Source organism: Biomphalaria glabrata, chromosome 10, assembly GCF_947242115.1.
Source record: "Biomphalaria glabrata chromosome 10, xgBioGlab47.1, whole genome shotgun sequence".
Classification (NCBI taxonomy): domain Eukaryota; kingdom Metazoa; phylum Mollusca; class Gastropoda; family Planorbidae; genus Biomphalaria; species Biomphalaria glabrata.
In genome coordinates, this window is record NC_074720.1 from 41,422,570 (window position 1) to 41,440,142 (window position 17,573).

At 36.2% G+C, this 17,573-nt stretch overlaps 1 protein-coding gene across 4 annotated transcripts in view; it reads right to left on the reverse strand.

Annotated features, from left to right (window-relative positions):
* The window catches only part of LOC106077944 (A disintegrin and metalloproteinase with thrombospondin motifs 2-like), a 61,302-nt gene that overhangs the window by 30,194 nt on the left and 13,535 nt on the right, over positions 1-17,573 (reverse strand). For 2 of the 4 annotated variants that reach the window (XM_056044293.1, XM_056044296.1), the window contains exon 2: positions 6,611-7,933. In XM_056044293.1, the coding sequence (XP_055900268.1) occupies positions 6,611-6,722 (112 nt within the window). In that variant the 5' untranslated portion in view covers positions 6,723-7,933. Of the gene's footprint in view, positions 1-6,610; positions 7,934-8,470; positions 8,677-17,573 lie in introns of those variants that run through there. The other 2 variants (XM_056044294.1, XM_056044295.1) reach the window with 2 other exon arrangements.

Genomic DNA, 17,573 nt, shown 5'->3' on the forward strand with positions numbered 1-17,573 from the left:
TATGTCTACTAGCCTAGCTCTAAATCTCTACTTTAACTAGATGTATATATGTAGGTTTTCATATCAACGATGTTCCACTACTTATGTTAAAATGAAAACTGTTGCTTTCTATTTGGTCTATATGTGATAGCGTCACTTCCAGTCTGGTGCATCAAAACGCAAACGAAATGGCTGAGAATACAAAAAGATCCAATATTAAATCTCGTTATTCGACAGCATTGATTGTTTCAGACAAACAGTTGACATTGCGTTATATTTTATATGAATGGCGTTTGTTTTTTTTTCTACTCTATTTAGGACCACCAAATTCACTTTGCATAAGGTCTCCAGTTACTTAAGTCCGGCCCTGGAATTAATATTGATTTATAATTAACTTTACAGAAGAGAAACTGGGTTTTCATGTAATTAGCTGTTCTTCCTAACAGTAACAAGGATCTCAAGGTGTTGTCCTTAAAAATGTATTCAAATGAAAGGCGGATACTGATTGTGACGTTAAATGTATGGGAGATTTTTTATACTAAAGTTTGTCAAAGTTATCTGCTCTTTCTGATCTTTGTAATTTTTAGCAGCCCTCGAAAGGGGAAAAGACGCTATTAGTTTTGTGTGGTTTGTCTGTCCGTCCATCCGTCCGTGCCGTTTAAATCTCGTTTAAATTTCGATCATGATATTTTAGACCATTGAAAGTTGTATTTAGCAAGGGAGTTTACCATTTACCATATTTTTAACACATTTATGCAAACGGTTTTCGATTTTTTGTTAAAGTTTCTCTCAAGAGCTTGACATTTATGGATAGTTCTCCATTTTATGTAACTCTTAAAGAAGTCAGAAGTATTATCATACACTTCGCTGTAGGAGTCCTTGTAACTTATTATATATATATATATATATATTTAAATATTGTACTGCCCATGACATTTTCTAAAGTATTCTATCCTATAACACAGTTCTGTTCTGGCTGATTACGCTGTCTCCTTAGCAAACTCTCATATTGATATAAACGCTGTGTGTGTAAACACCAGGTGTCGCTCTTGTTAAATATTTGCAGCTTCACGCATCAGTCTAATACTCTACTACTCACTGGCGTGTAACGCAGATCTGTTCACGTTGAAGGAATGTGAAGTTCGACTATTGTACTTTTATACATTACTAGCAGTAGTACAAGCCGGCTACTCCCGTTGATTTTTTAACAGACCTTATATTGTTTATTTATGACCGTAACACCTCATTCTTTTCTTATTTTTTATTTTTATTTTAATAATAGGGCCACATTTTAAAGATCAACCGAACATACTCTTTTTTGGCCCGTGAATTAGTTTATCTGTTACAATGAAATTTCACGACCCGCTCTCTCTCTCTCTCCCTCCCTCTCTCCCCCTCCATCTCCCTCTCCCTCCCTCTTCCCCTCTCTCTCTCCCTCTCTTCCTCCTTCCCTCTCCCTCTCTCTCTCCCTCTCTCTCTCCCCCCCTCTCTCTCCCTCTCTCTCCTTAACTCTCTCTCCCTCCCTCTCCCTCTCTCTCCCCCTCTCTCTCCCTCTCCCTCTCTCTCTCTCCCTCTCCCTCTCTCTCTCCCTCTCTCTCTTTCTCCCTCTCTCTCTTGTTCGCTCTCTGGAACCCCCATTTTGTTTTTGTTTTTTTTACCTACGCATCGTAACTTCTCAGGCATAGACGTTTTTGAATTGACTTGGAAAGACCCGCTCCATAATGTAACTAACCCTGACACATACATAGCCTCATATTTGAAGCCCGTTCATTCTAAGATGTAGGTCACAGCTAGGACCTCGTTTCCAAATATAATGCTTTCATTCTTAATCTTTTGGACTACATGACTCAGACTAAGACTAAGACTGAGACTGAGACTAAGACTGAGACTAAGACTGAGACTAAGACTGAGACTGAGACTAAGACTAAGACTAAGACTAAGACTAAGGCTGAGACTGAGACTGAGACTAAGACTAAGACTAAGACTAAGACTAAGACTGAGACTGAGACTGAGACTGAGACTGAGACTGAGACCGAGACTGATACTAAGACTAAGATTAAGACTAAGACTAAGACTGAGACTAAGACTAAGACTGAGACTAAGACTAAGACTAAGACTAAGACTGAGACTGAGACTAAGACTAAGACTAAGACTAAGACTAAGACTAAGACTGAGACTAAGACCTGACTAAGACTAAGACTAAGACTGAGACTAAGACCTGACTAAGACTAAGACTAAGACTAAGACTAAGACTAAGACTAAGACTAAGACTGAGACTAAGACTAAGACTGAGACTAAGACTGAGACTGCTTTATTGATCCTTACGGAAATTTGTTGTGATTACGATGGCTCTTTTCTCATATAAATACAACACAACAGAAACATACACATAAATACAACAGAAACAGGGACGGGCATTCGGGCATATGCCCGGTGAGCAGGTACCCAAATGGGCCGCTAGGACCCCAGTAATCATCTTTTTTTTTTTAAATCACGTCTGTAGTTTATAAGATAAGGGCCGCATGAATGTCACTAATGCAAGTATTAAATTGTTAAAGCTTTTATAGTATAGTACAGAAGGGTCTCTCTGAGCGACGTATTTATATTCACTGTACGCATGTGTACAGCTATCGATACATTATCAAACTTAACATAATCATTTTTAGGACAGGTAGACCTAGAACTGGATGTCCATCATGTAATATTATATATACAATTTATGGGCAGGATGGAACAGTAATGCCCGGGCCAATTATGACACTTAGTCGACCCCTGAATTAATCAAAGAAATGCAGAAAATCAAGTAGCGTTTCCATTTTTGTTTCCTTTTTAAACACTTTCGATATAATACAAAACTTTAAAATTTGGTTGTATAAGTAGTACTATGTCTTGATATTATTTGACTGTTTACCAATGTGAATAAAATTTGTAGCATTCATGTTCTAGTTTAAAATGTTCATGTGTAGCGAATAGGGAGAAAAACTGGTTCACTCTCTACACTCTACGCAAATGTGGCATTTACTCGGACAATATTGACATTGCAGCGAACGTACAAACCTAAGTCTAACATCAGCCTATTGAAGCAGAGGCGTCACTAGGGATGGTGTCACCCGGTGAGGCTATTTCAAATCCCATATCTAAAAAAAATTGTCCAGATAAAAGTTGTCCTTATTATTAAATAACATCCGTCGCGTATGCTTTAATGTTTTTCATAATTGTTTTTAATGGTATATAAACTAGTTATGTGTTTGGCACGATTGGTTGTTATGAATCATGCGTGCAATTCGCCATGCGTCAGTTTCTTGAACTTTCTCTTGTGAAGAAAATGGTCCGTATGTGGGTTCTTTCTGTGCTACTGTGTCCTTCGTTTCCTCAGTTGTGATGTGTACGGTGTTATCTTATCTTATATAATACAGACGTTACTTCAAAAAAGAATTTGATTACGTCCCACGCGTCATGCATTTAGTCATGCATGTTAACCAATGACCTAAATTCTGCCAAGTAAATGGATTTCCTGGCTGGCTCAGGCAACCCATTCCATACTCTGATAGGGGAAAAGGAGCATATGTACAAATTTGTCCTAGCATATGGAACATATAGCATATGGTGTTAGGTTTGGGGAAGTATGGACTCGGTATGGAGCCATGATTGGGGCAGGTTTAACCAAGCCAAAATTAGTGCAGAGTCACTGCAGAGACATGTATCCGCTTGTTTAGTGTTAGAGTTCCTTGGCAGTGCTGCCGGAATTCATTGTGATCGCGATATATGCTAGTCATGCATAGTTATTGACAGATGTGTAAAGACGATCGACAGATCATATGTGGCGCCCCAACGGCTCAAGAGACTAAGAGATAGGTGAAGTTGATATAAAAGACGTCGATGTTTTAGCATTAGATTGTCCAGAAACAGAAGGATATTAAATATTGAGAAGTTTCGTATATCACTAGTTCAAAATTCCCATACAGTAACTATTATTACTATACTAGCCGGATATAACCCACGGCCTGCGGGGCTTAGTTTGGGTATCACTGATCTACTGGGTCTAATTTAGATCTATGTCAAACTTAAAGAATATTCCCTTCACATTTGTTTTATTTGTAAAAAAAAATGTAGAGTATGAAAATGGGTTTCCAATCAGCCGACAGATTCATATCAAATATAAGATACTGTGAAAACGGGTTTATCCGATTTGTTAAAAAGTTTCGTTGTATAACAACTGACCTCACAGACACCTTCAAGGCCCTCAACATTCCTAGGAACATCTTCGTTGCCTGTCAGAGGGCGGTACTGCTGCAGACCTGCCACATCACCAGAAAATTCCTCAGTGGAAACTGTTAAAGGGACTACGATGAATTTTGTTTCTCTTTAACGAAACTCGACCCTGGCAGAGCCAGAGAATGACTACTCGTTCATTTCTAACATAATAATAATATATAATAATAATGGGAACAATGGGAAGAAAAAAACACTCCATGGAAAATTCCCGGCTTTATTAGATGGGGACAACATTGACAAGGCTGCTTCCTTAGCATGGCTCAAAGCAGGTTATCTCTTCCCTGAAACAGAAGGCTTTGTTACAGCAGTACAGGACAGAGTAATCGTGACAAAAAACATATCCTAAAGCTCAATACTATTGACAAATGCCGAAAATGTGGAAATGTGGGTGAGTCAATGGAACACATAATGGCAGGATGTTCAGCCCTATCGGAAACTGCCTACCTAGGTCGCCTTAACCAAGTTGCAAAGCTAATACACCAGCACTTGGCTTTGACACACAATTTGATCGATAAGGATACTCCTCCATATTACAAATACTCACCACAAGAGGTTCTCGAGTCTACGGATCATCTACTGTACTGGGATAGGCCTATTTTGACTGACAAAACGTTAGATTTTAATCGCCCTGATTTGCTGCTCATTGATAAAAAAGAAAAAGCCGCTACCATTATTGACATCGCCGTACCACTGTCTCATAATTTAAGAAAAACTGAGATAGAAAACAAAGAAAATATGGGAACCTAGGCTTGGAGATTAAGCGTCTATGGAAATTGTCCAAAATAACAATATACCCCATTGTCATATCAACCGAGGGGATAATAACAACTGACCTCACAGATAGATTTAAGGCCCTTAACATTCCTAGGAACCTCTTCGTTGCCTTTCAGAGGGCGGTACTGCTGCAGACCTGCCACATCACCAGAAAATTTCTCAGTGGAAACTGTTAAAGGGACTACGATGAATTTTGTTTCTCTTTAGCGAAACTCGAGACTGGCAGCGCCAGAGAATGACTACTCGTTCATTTCTAACATAATAATAATAATAATAATAATAATAAGGCTTGTCTTAGAGTCCAACGATTAAAAAGGAATGCAGTATTTTTCGTGGCAACGCAGCCCCTGCTGTGACCTACATAGTTTCTGAACAATATATATATACAGTAACGACATTTACAAGTAACGCCTTATGGAACTTTGATTACAATGTAATAGATTTTGAAAGTAGCAACAATGACACGGGTTTTACTCCTGCAGAAATCCATGAAGTTAAAGAGTGGAAGACTGGAAGAAGAGGCGGCCCTAAGAGAGTGTCACATGCAGGGCCCCGGGCGAGTATCATGCAAAAGCCCATGCGCGGTATGTGTTGACCGCACGCTAACGGGCTTGTACGCCTCTAAAGCCTTATTATTGTTACAAAGGATAACACCTTACGTAAGTAGGCCTACATCAACTCTTGGCCGTTTGACTACACAAGGTTCTGTACGGTAATTGATCTTCAGGTTAGATTTCGCTTGTCAGATTTCGTGCCTAGTTCTTTAGTAATGATTTAGTGGCCTTTAGTAAAAGCAGCTTATGATTTAAAAACATTTCTAAGAAAAATCTGGGCCAAAAAAAAAAAATTAAAAATTTCTGCTATCGCGGTTTCCCCATTAGCCACCCCCTAAGGCCGCCTCTGTATGTATCAAAGGAAGGGCAACTCTTGCTATATTTTCTTTCGCTCGGAAAAACAACAACACAACAACATTTTTATCCCCCCCCCCCCAAACGTATTTTACCACGTGACCCAACTTCTGACACCAAGGCGATCTTCAGCGTGAGAAGACACGTACCACAGCTGAAACATTGAGTCCTCTTACAAGCGAGAGGCACACGGCCTGACAACGCGTGGTCTGATAAAATAAATAGAGTCGGTCTGGGCAAGGATTTTATTCAGGGGCGTAGCTAAGAATTCGCCATCCTTTGGGGGCCCGGGGGGCTAGAGTTCTTTTGGGGGCCCCTGCATAGTGCGTAATATTTAATATTAAATGTAAAAAAAACATTCATTTATTTTTTGAACAAATGGTACCTTGCTCAATCACTGTCATAAGTCAGTGAACTAATCAGGCTAAGCAAGAGCAAAGAGGCAAGGCAGGAATTAAGGTTGTTAAGGGAGCTTTTTAAAGCTGAATGTTGAAGCTTGGACCCAGATTTGATGGGTCACAACTCACAAGTTCAAATTCAGGTAAAGCCTGAAATTTTGACTGTTGAAGAATAATAAGCTATTTATTTTTATCTTAAGTTAAATCTCGTCAAGAACAGAAGTCGATGTTTGCTCTAGAAGGTTCCATTCTAGTATATTTCTACCAAGCACTGACCTGTTTTATTGGATCCAAAACCAAAGTGAAAAACTTGCAAAAGAATGACAGCAAGAGGGAGAACTTTTGTAGCCAGCTTCAGTGACCATAATCCACGCACATCCAAAGACATAGCGAGCCCAGAATTCAGTTTCCTGAAGTTTGACGTTTCCGTTGTAGCAAATAAGTGAAAATGCGCAGCTGTTATCCAATCAGATTATCAAAATTTCTAAGGTCATCATATCAAATTTTGAAGTTGTTTTTTTTTTTCTGAAATATCAAATATTAAATATTTCTTTTATACAGATATCAGTAATTGATATCATTTGTCGTTCGTGATATCTTGATTTTTGGAATACTTTTGGGTTGTGCTATCAGATTTTGAAGAGTTCTTTGATTGTTCTATCCTAGAAAACTTGAGCCATCATCACAGATTTGGAAGATGTTCTTAAGTCATGATCTCAGGTGAAAAGATTTTTAGTCATGGTATAAGTATAAGATATCCATCTTACTTTTGTTGTAGGTAAACAGATAAATATTTTGTCGGGATATGAATATTTGAATAACTCTTTGATCTTGATGTCAAATTTTGAAGAGTTCTATGGTCGAGCTATCAAATTTCGAAGAGTGTTTTGGTTGTTACGATCAAACTTTGAAGAGTTCTATTATTGTGATATCAAACTTTGAAGAGTTCTATTATTGTGATATCAAACTTTGAAGAGTTCTATTATTGTGATATCAAATTTTGAAGAGTTCTATTATTGTGATATCAAATTTTGAAGAGTTCTATTATTGTGATATCAAATTTTGAAGAGTTCTATTATTGTGATATCAAACTTTGAAGAGTTCTATTATTGTGATATCAAACTCTTAAGAGTTCTATTATTGTGATATCAAACTCTGAAGAGTTCTGTTATTGTGATATCAAATTCTGAAGAGTTCTAATATTGTGATAACAAAATTTGGAAGACTACCTGGTGGTGTTATTACATTAGAATATTATATTACTTTTGATCGTCCACTTATATTTTGAAAATAACACTCAGTAGAAGTAGAAGAGTGTATTGAAAGCTGCAAAGAATACTTTGGTCACACAGAATGACTTGATTCGATATTAAATAAGAAAGCACTTCGATGAAGTTCTGATGTTTATCGATCGGCTATGACGTGGACACTCTATTTTAAGTTCACGTATTCAAAATATCTCTGCCATCGATCTCACCTCTGATCTAATAATTGATTGACTGATTGATTGATTATTACTTCCTGGTTGCTAGTGACAAGAAAGACTTTAAAATCCGCCAGATTTTTACACAGCCGCTGGTCAAAGTAACTGTCTGGTATCTATGAACAGAAAAGAAACAAGTTAATACATTCCTAGAGCAATGCTACTTAAAGCAATAAAAAAAATTTCAACCGATTAAAAAAAATATTTTTAAAAAGACTATTAGCATGAAACTTACATTTTTTTAATCGATGAGTAATTTGTAAAAAAAAAGGATTAAAGTACCCCATTAGCGATCTATGGTCATCTATTTGTGTGACTCAATGTTGTTGAAAATTATGTCATGTGACGTGGCCAGTATAAGGACTAACCGCCTTTACCTTTACCCAACTAACGACCAGTACACAGTAGAGTTGGGTTGAACTCAAGAGTCATGACTGTCCAAAGAAAGATAGTTACATTATCATCGAGGGTCGTACCAACCTCTATCGCAAAAATATGCACACAAAAATTCTTATATTAACACAAAATTTCTTATCGAGAATTTTTTCTTCTTCTGTAGTCCTGGTACGCCGAAAAAAATAATTTGCTATGGATTTGAGTTTATGTACAAAATTTTCCAATGGACATTCTGCAAATATAAAAGTTCAACTTACCTACGATTCAACTTACCTAGAAATCAAATGACTATTTTAAATAACAGTTGTAAGATATTTAAATTGCTGACCCACTGAGACATCCCTTTATACTCTAAAACATTTGGGAAAAGAACCTAATCTTTTTTTTTTTAACTGTTCAACCCTGCTCTATCTTGCCACCCATCAAATCCAATTAACCAGGTTGGCATGTCAGGAAGACCTTCTAAAAAATCACTGAAGCGAGAAAATAAATGCATTTGGTTTGTTTTATATAAGCTTGACGTCTTTTATCATCATTTAGTCATCGTGACATTTTTCAAACACTTTCTGACATAAGCGTGTCCAGGTACAACACGCCTACAACTGTTAAGTTAGTCTACCAGCAGTCTGGTGCTATAAGCCAACCACCGTCGACGACACTAGGCATTATATAGAATGGCTAGATCTACGTCAGGCAATGTAGAAAAGGTCTTATCTAATAAGATAATCTAATATATAAAGTAGAATGTAAGGAGTATGTATCTATGTGTATGTAAGTATAAACCATTGTATGTATGTTCGCAACAGAGATCAAAACCATTTGACCAATCTTGATCAAACTTGGCACATGTTCACAGGGGCGTCACTAGGATGGGTGTCACCCGGTGCGGTTAAATCAGGGTGTCTTCCCTCCCAACCTCAGCGTTGCATCTATTCTTCCCAATAAAAACTATCGTTGTTGAGTTTTTTTTTCGCTATTCGTTGATTGAATGTCGATTTTATATAATTTTTTAAAATTATTTTTTTGTCTGTCTCTGACATTTTCTCATTAATTATTACATAGATTAACATCTAAGATTTTAAAATTAGAAACAGATTTAACATTAACTGTATTTGTCATACATATTAAAAAATAAAAAAAAGCTATTAATGGAAACTTTTAACGTTATTATGGTAGTTTCCTGAAAATGACTATTAAAAAACTTTACGAAAAAATATAATGACCGGTATTTATCTTAACATTTATAAGTCTACAAAAACTTTAGAAAATATAAACTTAAAGTTTCCTTAACAGGATTTTAAATTTGAAACTTGAAACTCGATATTTTTGCTTCTTCGTTTTAAATGGACAGAATTGCTTGATTTGAAATTCGTTGTTCAAAAGTTATTAGTAGTTGTTAATTAACTTTAATTTTGAAAAGCTTCTTTCACATGACGCCACGTAAACTTGCTTTTGGCAAGAAACAGTTAAACAGTTTGGCAAGAAACAGTTAAACAGTTCGGCAAGAAACAGTTAAACAGTTCGACAAGAAACAGCTAAACAATTTGGCAAGAAACAGTTAAACAGTTTGACAAGAAACAGTTAAACTGTTCGGCAAGAAACGTTTAAACAGTTTGACAAGAAACAGTTAAACAGTTTGACAAGAAACAGTTAAACAGTTTGGCAAGAAACAGTTAAACAGTTTGGCAAGAAACAGTTAAACAAGAAACAGTTAAATTTTGGCAAGAAACAATTAAAGGCTTAAATCAAAGGCTGGTTGAGATGCGTTGAAGTTCTTCAATTGAACTTTGCTGCCTGTAAAATGTTTTCTAGTTTTGGTAGTTCTGTTCATATATCTTGTCGTCTGGCTCAGTAAAACAGAGATCAATACACTCTAGCATTAAACTCTTGTTCTCTGTTTGAATAGTGAATCCGGCATCTAAAGATAACTTTCCTGATATTCATATTGTGAAAACCTATTTTTTGTTTCACAAGTTTGAGCTAACTTGTCACACATTACACAAATGAAATGCCGAGACATCCATGATAAGTAACAAGGAAGGTACCCTTGTATTTAGTTGTGTTTATTGGGAAGCGTGGTCGTGAGGCTAAGCTTGGCTTGGCTACCCATGAAGGAGGCTCGAGGTTCAACACCCGACTCGGGCAGAGTTGTGTTTACTGAACGCCTAAAGGCAGCACGGAAGAACCTTCTCCTAGATAACCCCCCCCTCCCCCAATGGTCCACAACTGAGATTGGACCAAAGCGCTATGAGCATGCTATAAGCATGAAAGTAGCGCTATATAATTTAATTTAATTTAATTTTAGTTGATTTTTCTCCAGTACATCTGCCAACAAGAAAGTCAAGCAATGAAAGGTATGCATGTATTCACAGACAGCTGTCCTTGCGCGGCTCCTCTAGTGTTTCTATTTTCAGTATTTTCAGGTCGACGGCAAAGATTTTCGCCGACACACTATCATCAAATCTTTCACGGGTCCAACAGCAACAGGATGAGCACACCAGCGAGTTGTTCCTATGACACTCTATCATTAACTCTTTCTCTCCTAACTGGCGATACCAACGTTGATTCCACCAGAACGTGTTAAATAATAACGGAGAGAAAGAGTTAAATAAAATATCTCATCGATTGGTAAAAGTGGCACATCTTATCTTATATAATACAGACGTTACTTCAAAAAAGAAGCTTGGTGTACACATCCATTCCAGTTTCTTTTCTGTTCTTCAGTAATACCGCCTGCACGTCTTCATGAAATCCTGACATTGTAGCTGCATTGTCATGCCCTGAGATCATCATATCAATACGTTAAGCTCGTTCGAGGGAATTTAAATTATCAGCTTTTGATCCATTTATAGATGAATATCCTACAAAACTTCTGTCATTTGAACATGACCATTGCTTCTATTAATATATCTTTCAACTTCAGAGATCTGTGTTGGGTGCGCTGTGATACCAGAGTACCTTGCAGCATTTATGTCTCTGGTAAGTATATCCCTTAAAAGTGGTTTGCTAAAACATTTATAAACTCTGAGTTTTGGTACAAGCTTGGAAAGTAACTTTTTGTTTTGTTTCGCTGTCTTGCAACCGTATAAGTTATTATTTCAGCACTGGGTCAAATTTGGACAACATTGCCACAATCCCAAGGAAAAAAAGTCCATTATTCAATGAAAAGTCTTCTTCAATTCTCCGCCAAATACCAACTTTCGCTTTGGTAGAAACAATGCGATATCAATTAGCAATCTATAAATGCAAGATGTTCCTCTGTTTTGCCATCTGTACGTCAATCATAGCAATGAGTTCACAATCAACTTTTGTGTAGCCTAAGTCCTGCAACCAAATTGTTTTTCAATTTGAAAGCCTTATAGATGTTTTTCAGTCTTCTCGAAAGTTTATCGTTGTGGACATTGTGCCTATTATCATTGTTCCCACTGTTTATCCAACAAGAAAAAATCTTGTTAATGATTTGTCCCCATTAAGAAAAAAATTATTCAACCATTCATATGCTTTGTGATCTTGCTTCTGTTACATTTTTAAGTTGATATTATTATTTTCTTTTTTTTGAAAAGTGCATTTTTTCTACTCGGGTGTCACCCCCCTATTTAAATTGATCCCAAAGCATTATTTTCATTCATCGTTCATACAACACATATCAACAATTTACTTATTTCTTCGAGTGCAAAGTTAATAAGAATTACAGCTTTTCAGATGCCTATGAAGTCACAGCTTCGACATACGTATTTAGCCACATCCAGGGCAGACATGAGCGGCGGTGGTGGACTTAAGTTCCCTTTTCGCGGCCCACGTCTGTCATCGCCAGTGGATATTCTCTTGCTCTTAATTGATACACTCTTAAGACAGTTAAAGTTAAACAAACTCTAAGACAGTTAAAATTAAACAAACTCTAAGACAGTTAAAATTAAACAAACTCTAAGATAGTTAAAATTAAACAAACTTCAAGACAGTTAAAATTAAACAAACTCTAAGACAGTTAAAATTAAACAAACTTTAAGACAATTTAAATTTAACAAACTCTAAGACAGTTAAAATTTAACAAACTCTAAGACAGTTAAAATTAAACAAACTCTAAGACATTTAAAATTAAACAAACTCTAAGACAGTTAAAATTAAACAAACTCTAAGACAGTTAAAATTAAACAAACGCTAAGACAGTTAAAATTAAACAAACTCTAAGACAGTTAAAATTAAACAAACTCTAAGACAGTTAAAATTTAACAAACTCTAAGAAAGTTAAAATTAAATAAACGCTAAGACAGTTAAAATTAAACAAACTCTAAAACAGTTAAAATTAAACAAACTCTAAAACAGTTAAAATTAAACAAACTCTAAGACAGTTAAAATTAAATAAACTCTAAGACAGTTAAAATTAAACAAACTCTAAGACAGTTAAAATTAAACAAACTCTAAAACAGTTAAAATTAAACAAACTCTAAGACAGTTAAAATTGCACAAATGTCAAGACAGTTAAAATTAAATAAACCGTAAGACAGTTAAAGTTACAGAAACTTTAAGACAGTTAAAATTAAACAAACTCCACACTTTAAAGAACAGGGCCAAATAATTTAGGTCACTAGTGAATGTGAATATTATTCCGAAAAACTTATATTATTATAGTATTATAAGATTAGTGTGTTAATATTACACATGAGACTGGTCACTACTAATGTGTCGCGAATGCCGTAGAATGCTAGGTTCGTGCTTCCTGGAGTCACACTTGACTCGTGACAAACATACTACTGATTGACTTAAGTCCGTTTCAGCAGACAAAATCAACACTCCATATTTTTTTCTATAGAATGCCTGAGCGAACATGAAAATAGAGAACTGCCTAGGCATTTTATAGAAGACCGGATTTCGTATTTTTGTCTGTAACTAATACATGGTGTTGACCCTTGAATCAAAGGTTGCTGACTGTAATGGACTTACTGTGTAATGGAATTACCGTGTAATGAACTTAGTATGTAATGAACTTACTTTGTAATGAACTTTGAAATGAACTGACTATGTAATGAACTGACTACGTAATGAACTGACTGTGTAATGAACTGACTGTGTAATGAACTGACTGTGTAATGAACTAACTGTGTAATGAACTGACTGTGTAATGAACTGACTGTGTAATGAACTGACTGTGTAATGAACTAACTGTGTAATGAACTGACTACGTAATGAATGACTATGTAATGAACTGACTGTGTAATGAACTCACTGTGTAATGAATTGACTGTGTAATGAACTGACTACGTAATGAACTTTCTGTGTAATGAACTAACTGTGTAATGAACGGACTGTGTAATGAACTGACTGTGTAATGAACTGACTGTGTAATGAACTGACTGTGTAATGAACTGACTGTGTAATGAACTAACTGTGTAAGGTTACAATTAAATTTTGCTTTCACTTGCTTTTTTTTTGTTCCTTTTTTGTTTTTGTTTCTTTTATTTTTCTGTCTCTCGAATGAAACTTTTTTAATTTTTGTAGAGAATGTGCAACGTTAACCACCCCCGCCCCGTGCGTCATGTGTTGATACTGCTTAGGTATGCACACATTGATCCCGAGGTGTTTTATACTCTCACACACACTCACACTTACACAAACACACCTACCAACACACACACACATACAAACGAATGTACGCACTGATCCTCCATTCGAAGTTTAAAAAAAAACAAAACGCGCTAGGCGTGGCGTGAAAAGATTTAGATTAACGGTTTTCGACAGATTGGGTGGGCCAATTAGTCCGCCTGACAGTCGACAATTTTATGCTGGGGGGCATCACTTTTTGTGGAGTCGCTCTTCTTAAATAAATTTTTTTTTTGGTTTAATATTTAAAAATGACAGGGGCGGCGCCAGCCTGGGGTCTTAATACCAAATATTTAGAACACAAAAAGAAAGGTAATAAAAAATAGTATTAAAATAGACAAAGGGAAAAATTAGAGTGAATAATTTCTTTATTTTAAATTTGGTTGTAAGGCTGAATGACTCCAACCTATTGGCAGCCTAGCAAGGGGACTCCAGTTCGAATATATATATATATATATATATATATATATATATATATATGTATATATCCGACAACGCCGTTTGCGCTGGCTTGGACATGTTCGCCGGATGGAGGACAAGCGCATCCCGAAAGTCATCCTCTATGGTCAACTCGCGACTGGCACAAGAAAAACTGGTCGCCCCCACCTCCGTTACACAGATGTAATAAAACGTGACCTCAAATCAGTGAACATCAATACTGACAATTGGGAAGACATAGCTCTAGACCGCAACAGATGGAGAGATACAGTGACCAAAAAAGCTATGGACAGTGAAAGTACATGGGTCTCAGCTCAGGAAGAAAAACGTACAATCCAAAAAACGGCCAGCTCCTCTACCACCGAAGCAAAAGCCACCTTAACCTGCGCTATTTGTGGACGGGAGTGTCTCTCCAAAATAGGGCCTCCACAGCCACATGAGGAAGTGTGCTCTGTGATGAACCATAGTCGTTCTACGACTGAAGGAGGCCAATGTTATATATATATATATATATATATAGTTATGAAAGTTTAGCAGCAAAGTTTTTAAAGTGTGGAAATACAACCTCTGGCACCCATAAAACTCCCTCGGAAGAACTAACTTCAACTTCTCTTTCAGGTCATAATTTGCTTGGAGTTACGTCCTCTGGAGCTGAATCAGCTTCTGCACTAAACAATGAGCTAATAGGATTGAAAACTTGTTCCAAGTTATTTCTTGTCTGCTGATCAGGAATCGCCCCTGAAGCCAAGTCGTGCTAATGTCGCTATAATGAATTTAACTTAATTGTTAAATTAGATATAAAGAAAGTTGTTTTTTTTTTTATTTATTGCGTATTTTCCAGTCTAAATTTTGTTTTTCTATTTCTTTTGAGGATCTCCAGTAGTCAAACCGCTTTGGACCTCGAATTACCTAAAGCCTGTGATCTTGACATAAAGTGTACATGATCTTGGCATGAAGTGTTAATGATCTTGACATAAAGTGTTGATGATCTTGACATAAAGTGTACATGATCTTGGCATGAAGTGTACATGATATTGACATAAAGAGTAGATGATTTCGACATGATGTGTACATAATCTTGACATTAAGTGTACACGATCTTGACATGAAGTGTACATGATATTGACATGAAGTGTACATGATATTGACACGAAGAGTAGATGATTTCGACAAGATGTGTACATAATCTTGACATAAAGTGTAGATCCAAAGTATGAAGCGTCACCTGGAGACCCATACAAAATCGATGACGACACAAGAGTTAACACGGTACGTCGCTACGCTTCAACTACCTCCAAGTCCAAGCCACATGTTGATAATCCCTCTGCATCCTCTATTACTAGGAGGGGAGGGGGAGTCATCCAGCCTTTGATTTGTTAACTCTTTCTCTCCTAATCGACGATACCATCGTTGATTTTGACCTCATTAATTACATTAATGTTTAATTTTTTATACTTGACTTTGAATTATATAAAAAGATCATGCATTTCCCTTTAATTCTATACCAAATACAACATTTTCTGATTTTTCTTCTTATATAATACAGACGTTACTTCAAAGAAGACGCTGATTACGTCCTAGGCGTCATGCATTCAGTCATGCATATTAACCAATGACTTAAATTCTGCCAAATCACTGGTTTTCCTGGCTAGCTCAGGCAACCCATTCCATGCTCTAATAGCACTAGGGAAGAAGGAGTATTTGTACACATTTGTCCTAGCATATGGGACGAGAAATGTGCCTTTATCTTTGTGTCTTTCAGAGTATTTTATTAAATTTTGTTTTTGTATTTGAAGATTATGGTTCAGTGTTTTATGTATAATGGCTACTTTACTTTTGAGTCTTCTGTCCTGAAGGCTTTCTAAATTTGTTGATTTAGTGATAACAAACAACAAAGCTATTGAAGCCCAATCATAACAATGGTAATGAAATAGTAATGAGCAAATGAAGAAACATGAAAAAATAATTACGGAGAGAAAGAGTTAATGAAAAAAATGTTGTGACAGAGAGAAAGGGAGACTCAGACATTGAAATCTATGGTTATAACCCCGCCATGCATACCATGAAGAAGGTGCGCACTATTAGAGACTAGACTAAGAAGGATGTTGACATTAGAAAAGAGAGAACAATTTCCACCCAAGTCTAGAGAGATGGAGATGCTGTGCTCAAGGCAGACGTTGTCTTATGTATGTGTAATGTCCCCGTGTAAATAAACATATGCGTTCGTTGAGTTGCCTCCCTAGAGTTATTACAATATATATATATATATGATATCCAGAAGCTTCATACACTATAGTTTATAAATAGGCCTAATAGCTTGGGTTTTTTTTTTTTGGAGGGATTTAATAACTGAAATAAAAGCTTGCACGAAATTGCATATCAAATTACAGTCGTCATTGTGGTCGCTGGTTTGAATCCTTATCGCCGACATCCCCCGCCGCCTAATAGGAACTTAATTATCTTTGATTTTGACTTTATAATCTTCGTGTCTGACTTTTGTTTCTGACTTTATGATATTCTTTTCTGACTTTATGATCTTTGTTTCTGACTTTAGGACCTTTGTTTCTGACTTTAGGATCTTTGTTTGTGACTTTATGATCTTTGTTTCTGACTTTTGTTTCTGACTTTAGGATCTTTGTTTGTGACTTTATGATCTTTGTTTCTGACTTTTGTTTCTGACTTTAGGATCTTTGTTTCTGACTTTATGATCTTTGTTTCTGACTTTATGATCTTTGTTTCTGACTTTATGATCTTTGTTTCTGACTTTATGATCTTTGTTTCTGACTTTATGATCTTTGTTTCTGACTTTATGATCTTTGTTTCTGACTTTATGATCTTTGTTTCTGACTTTTGTTTCTGACTTTAGGATCTTTGTTTCTGACTTTATGATCTTCGTTTCTGACTTATGATCTTTGTTTCTGACTTTATGATCTTTGTTTCTGACTTTATGATCTTTGTTTCTGACTTTATGATCTTTGTTTCTGACTTTTGTTTCTGACTTTAGGATCTTTGTTTCTGACTTTATGATCTTCGTTTCCGACTTATGATCTTTGTTTCTGACTTTATGATCTTTGTTTCTGACTTTTGTTTCTGACTTTAGGATCTTTGTTTCTGACTTTATGATCTTCGTTTCCGACTTATGATCTTTGTTTCTGACTTTATGATCTTTGTATCTGACTTTATGATCTTTATTTCTGACTTTTGTTTCTGACTTTAGGATCTTTGTTTCTGACTTTAGGATCTTTGTTTCTGGAGGAAATCAGGAACATGTACAAGTCAATTCTACGCCCTCCACTCATAATCTCGCGACCCTTTATCGAATTG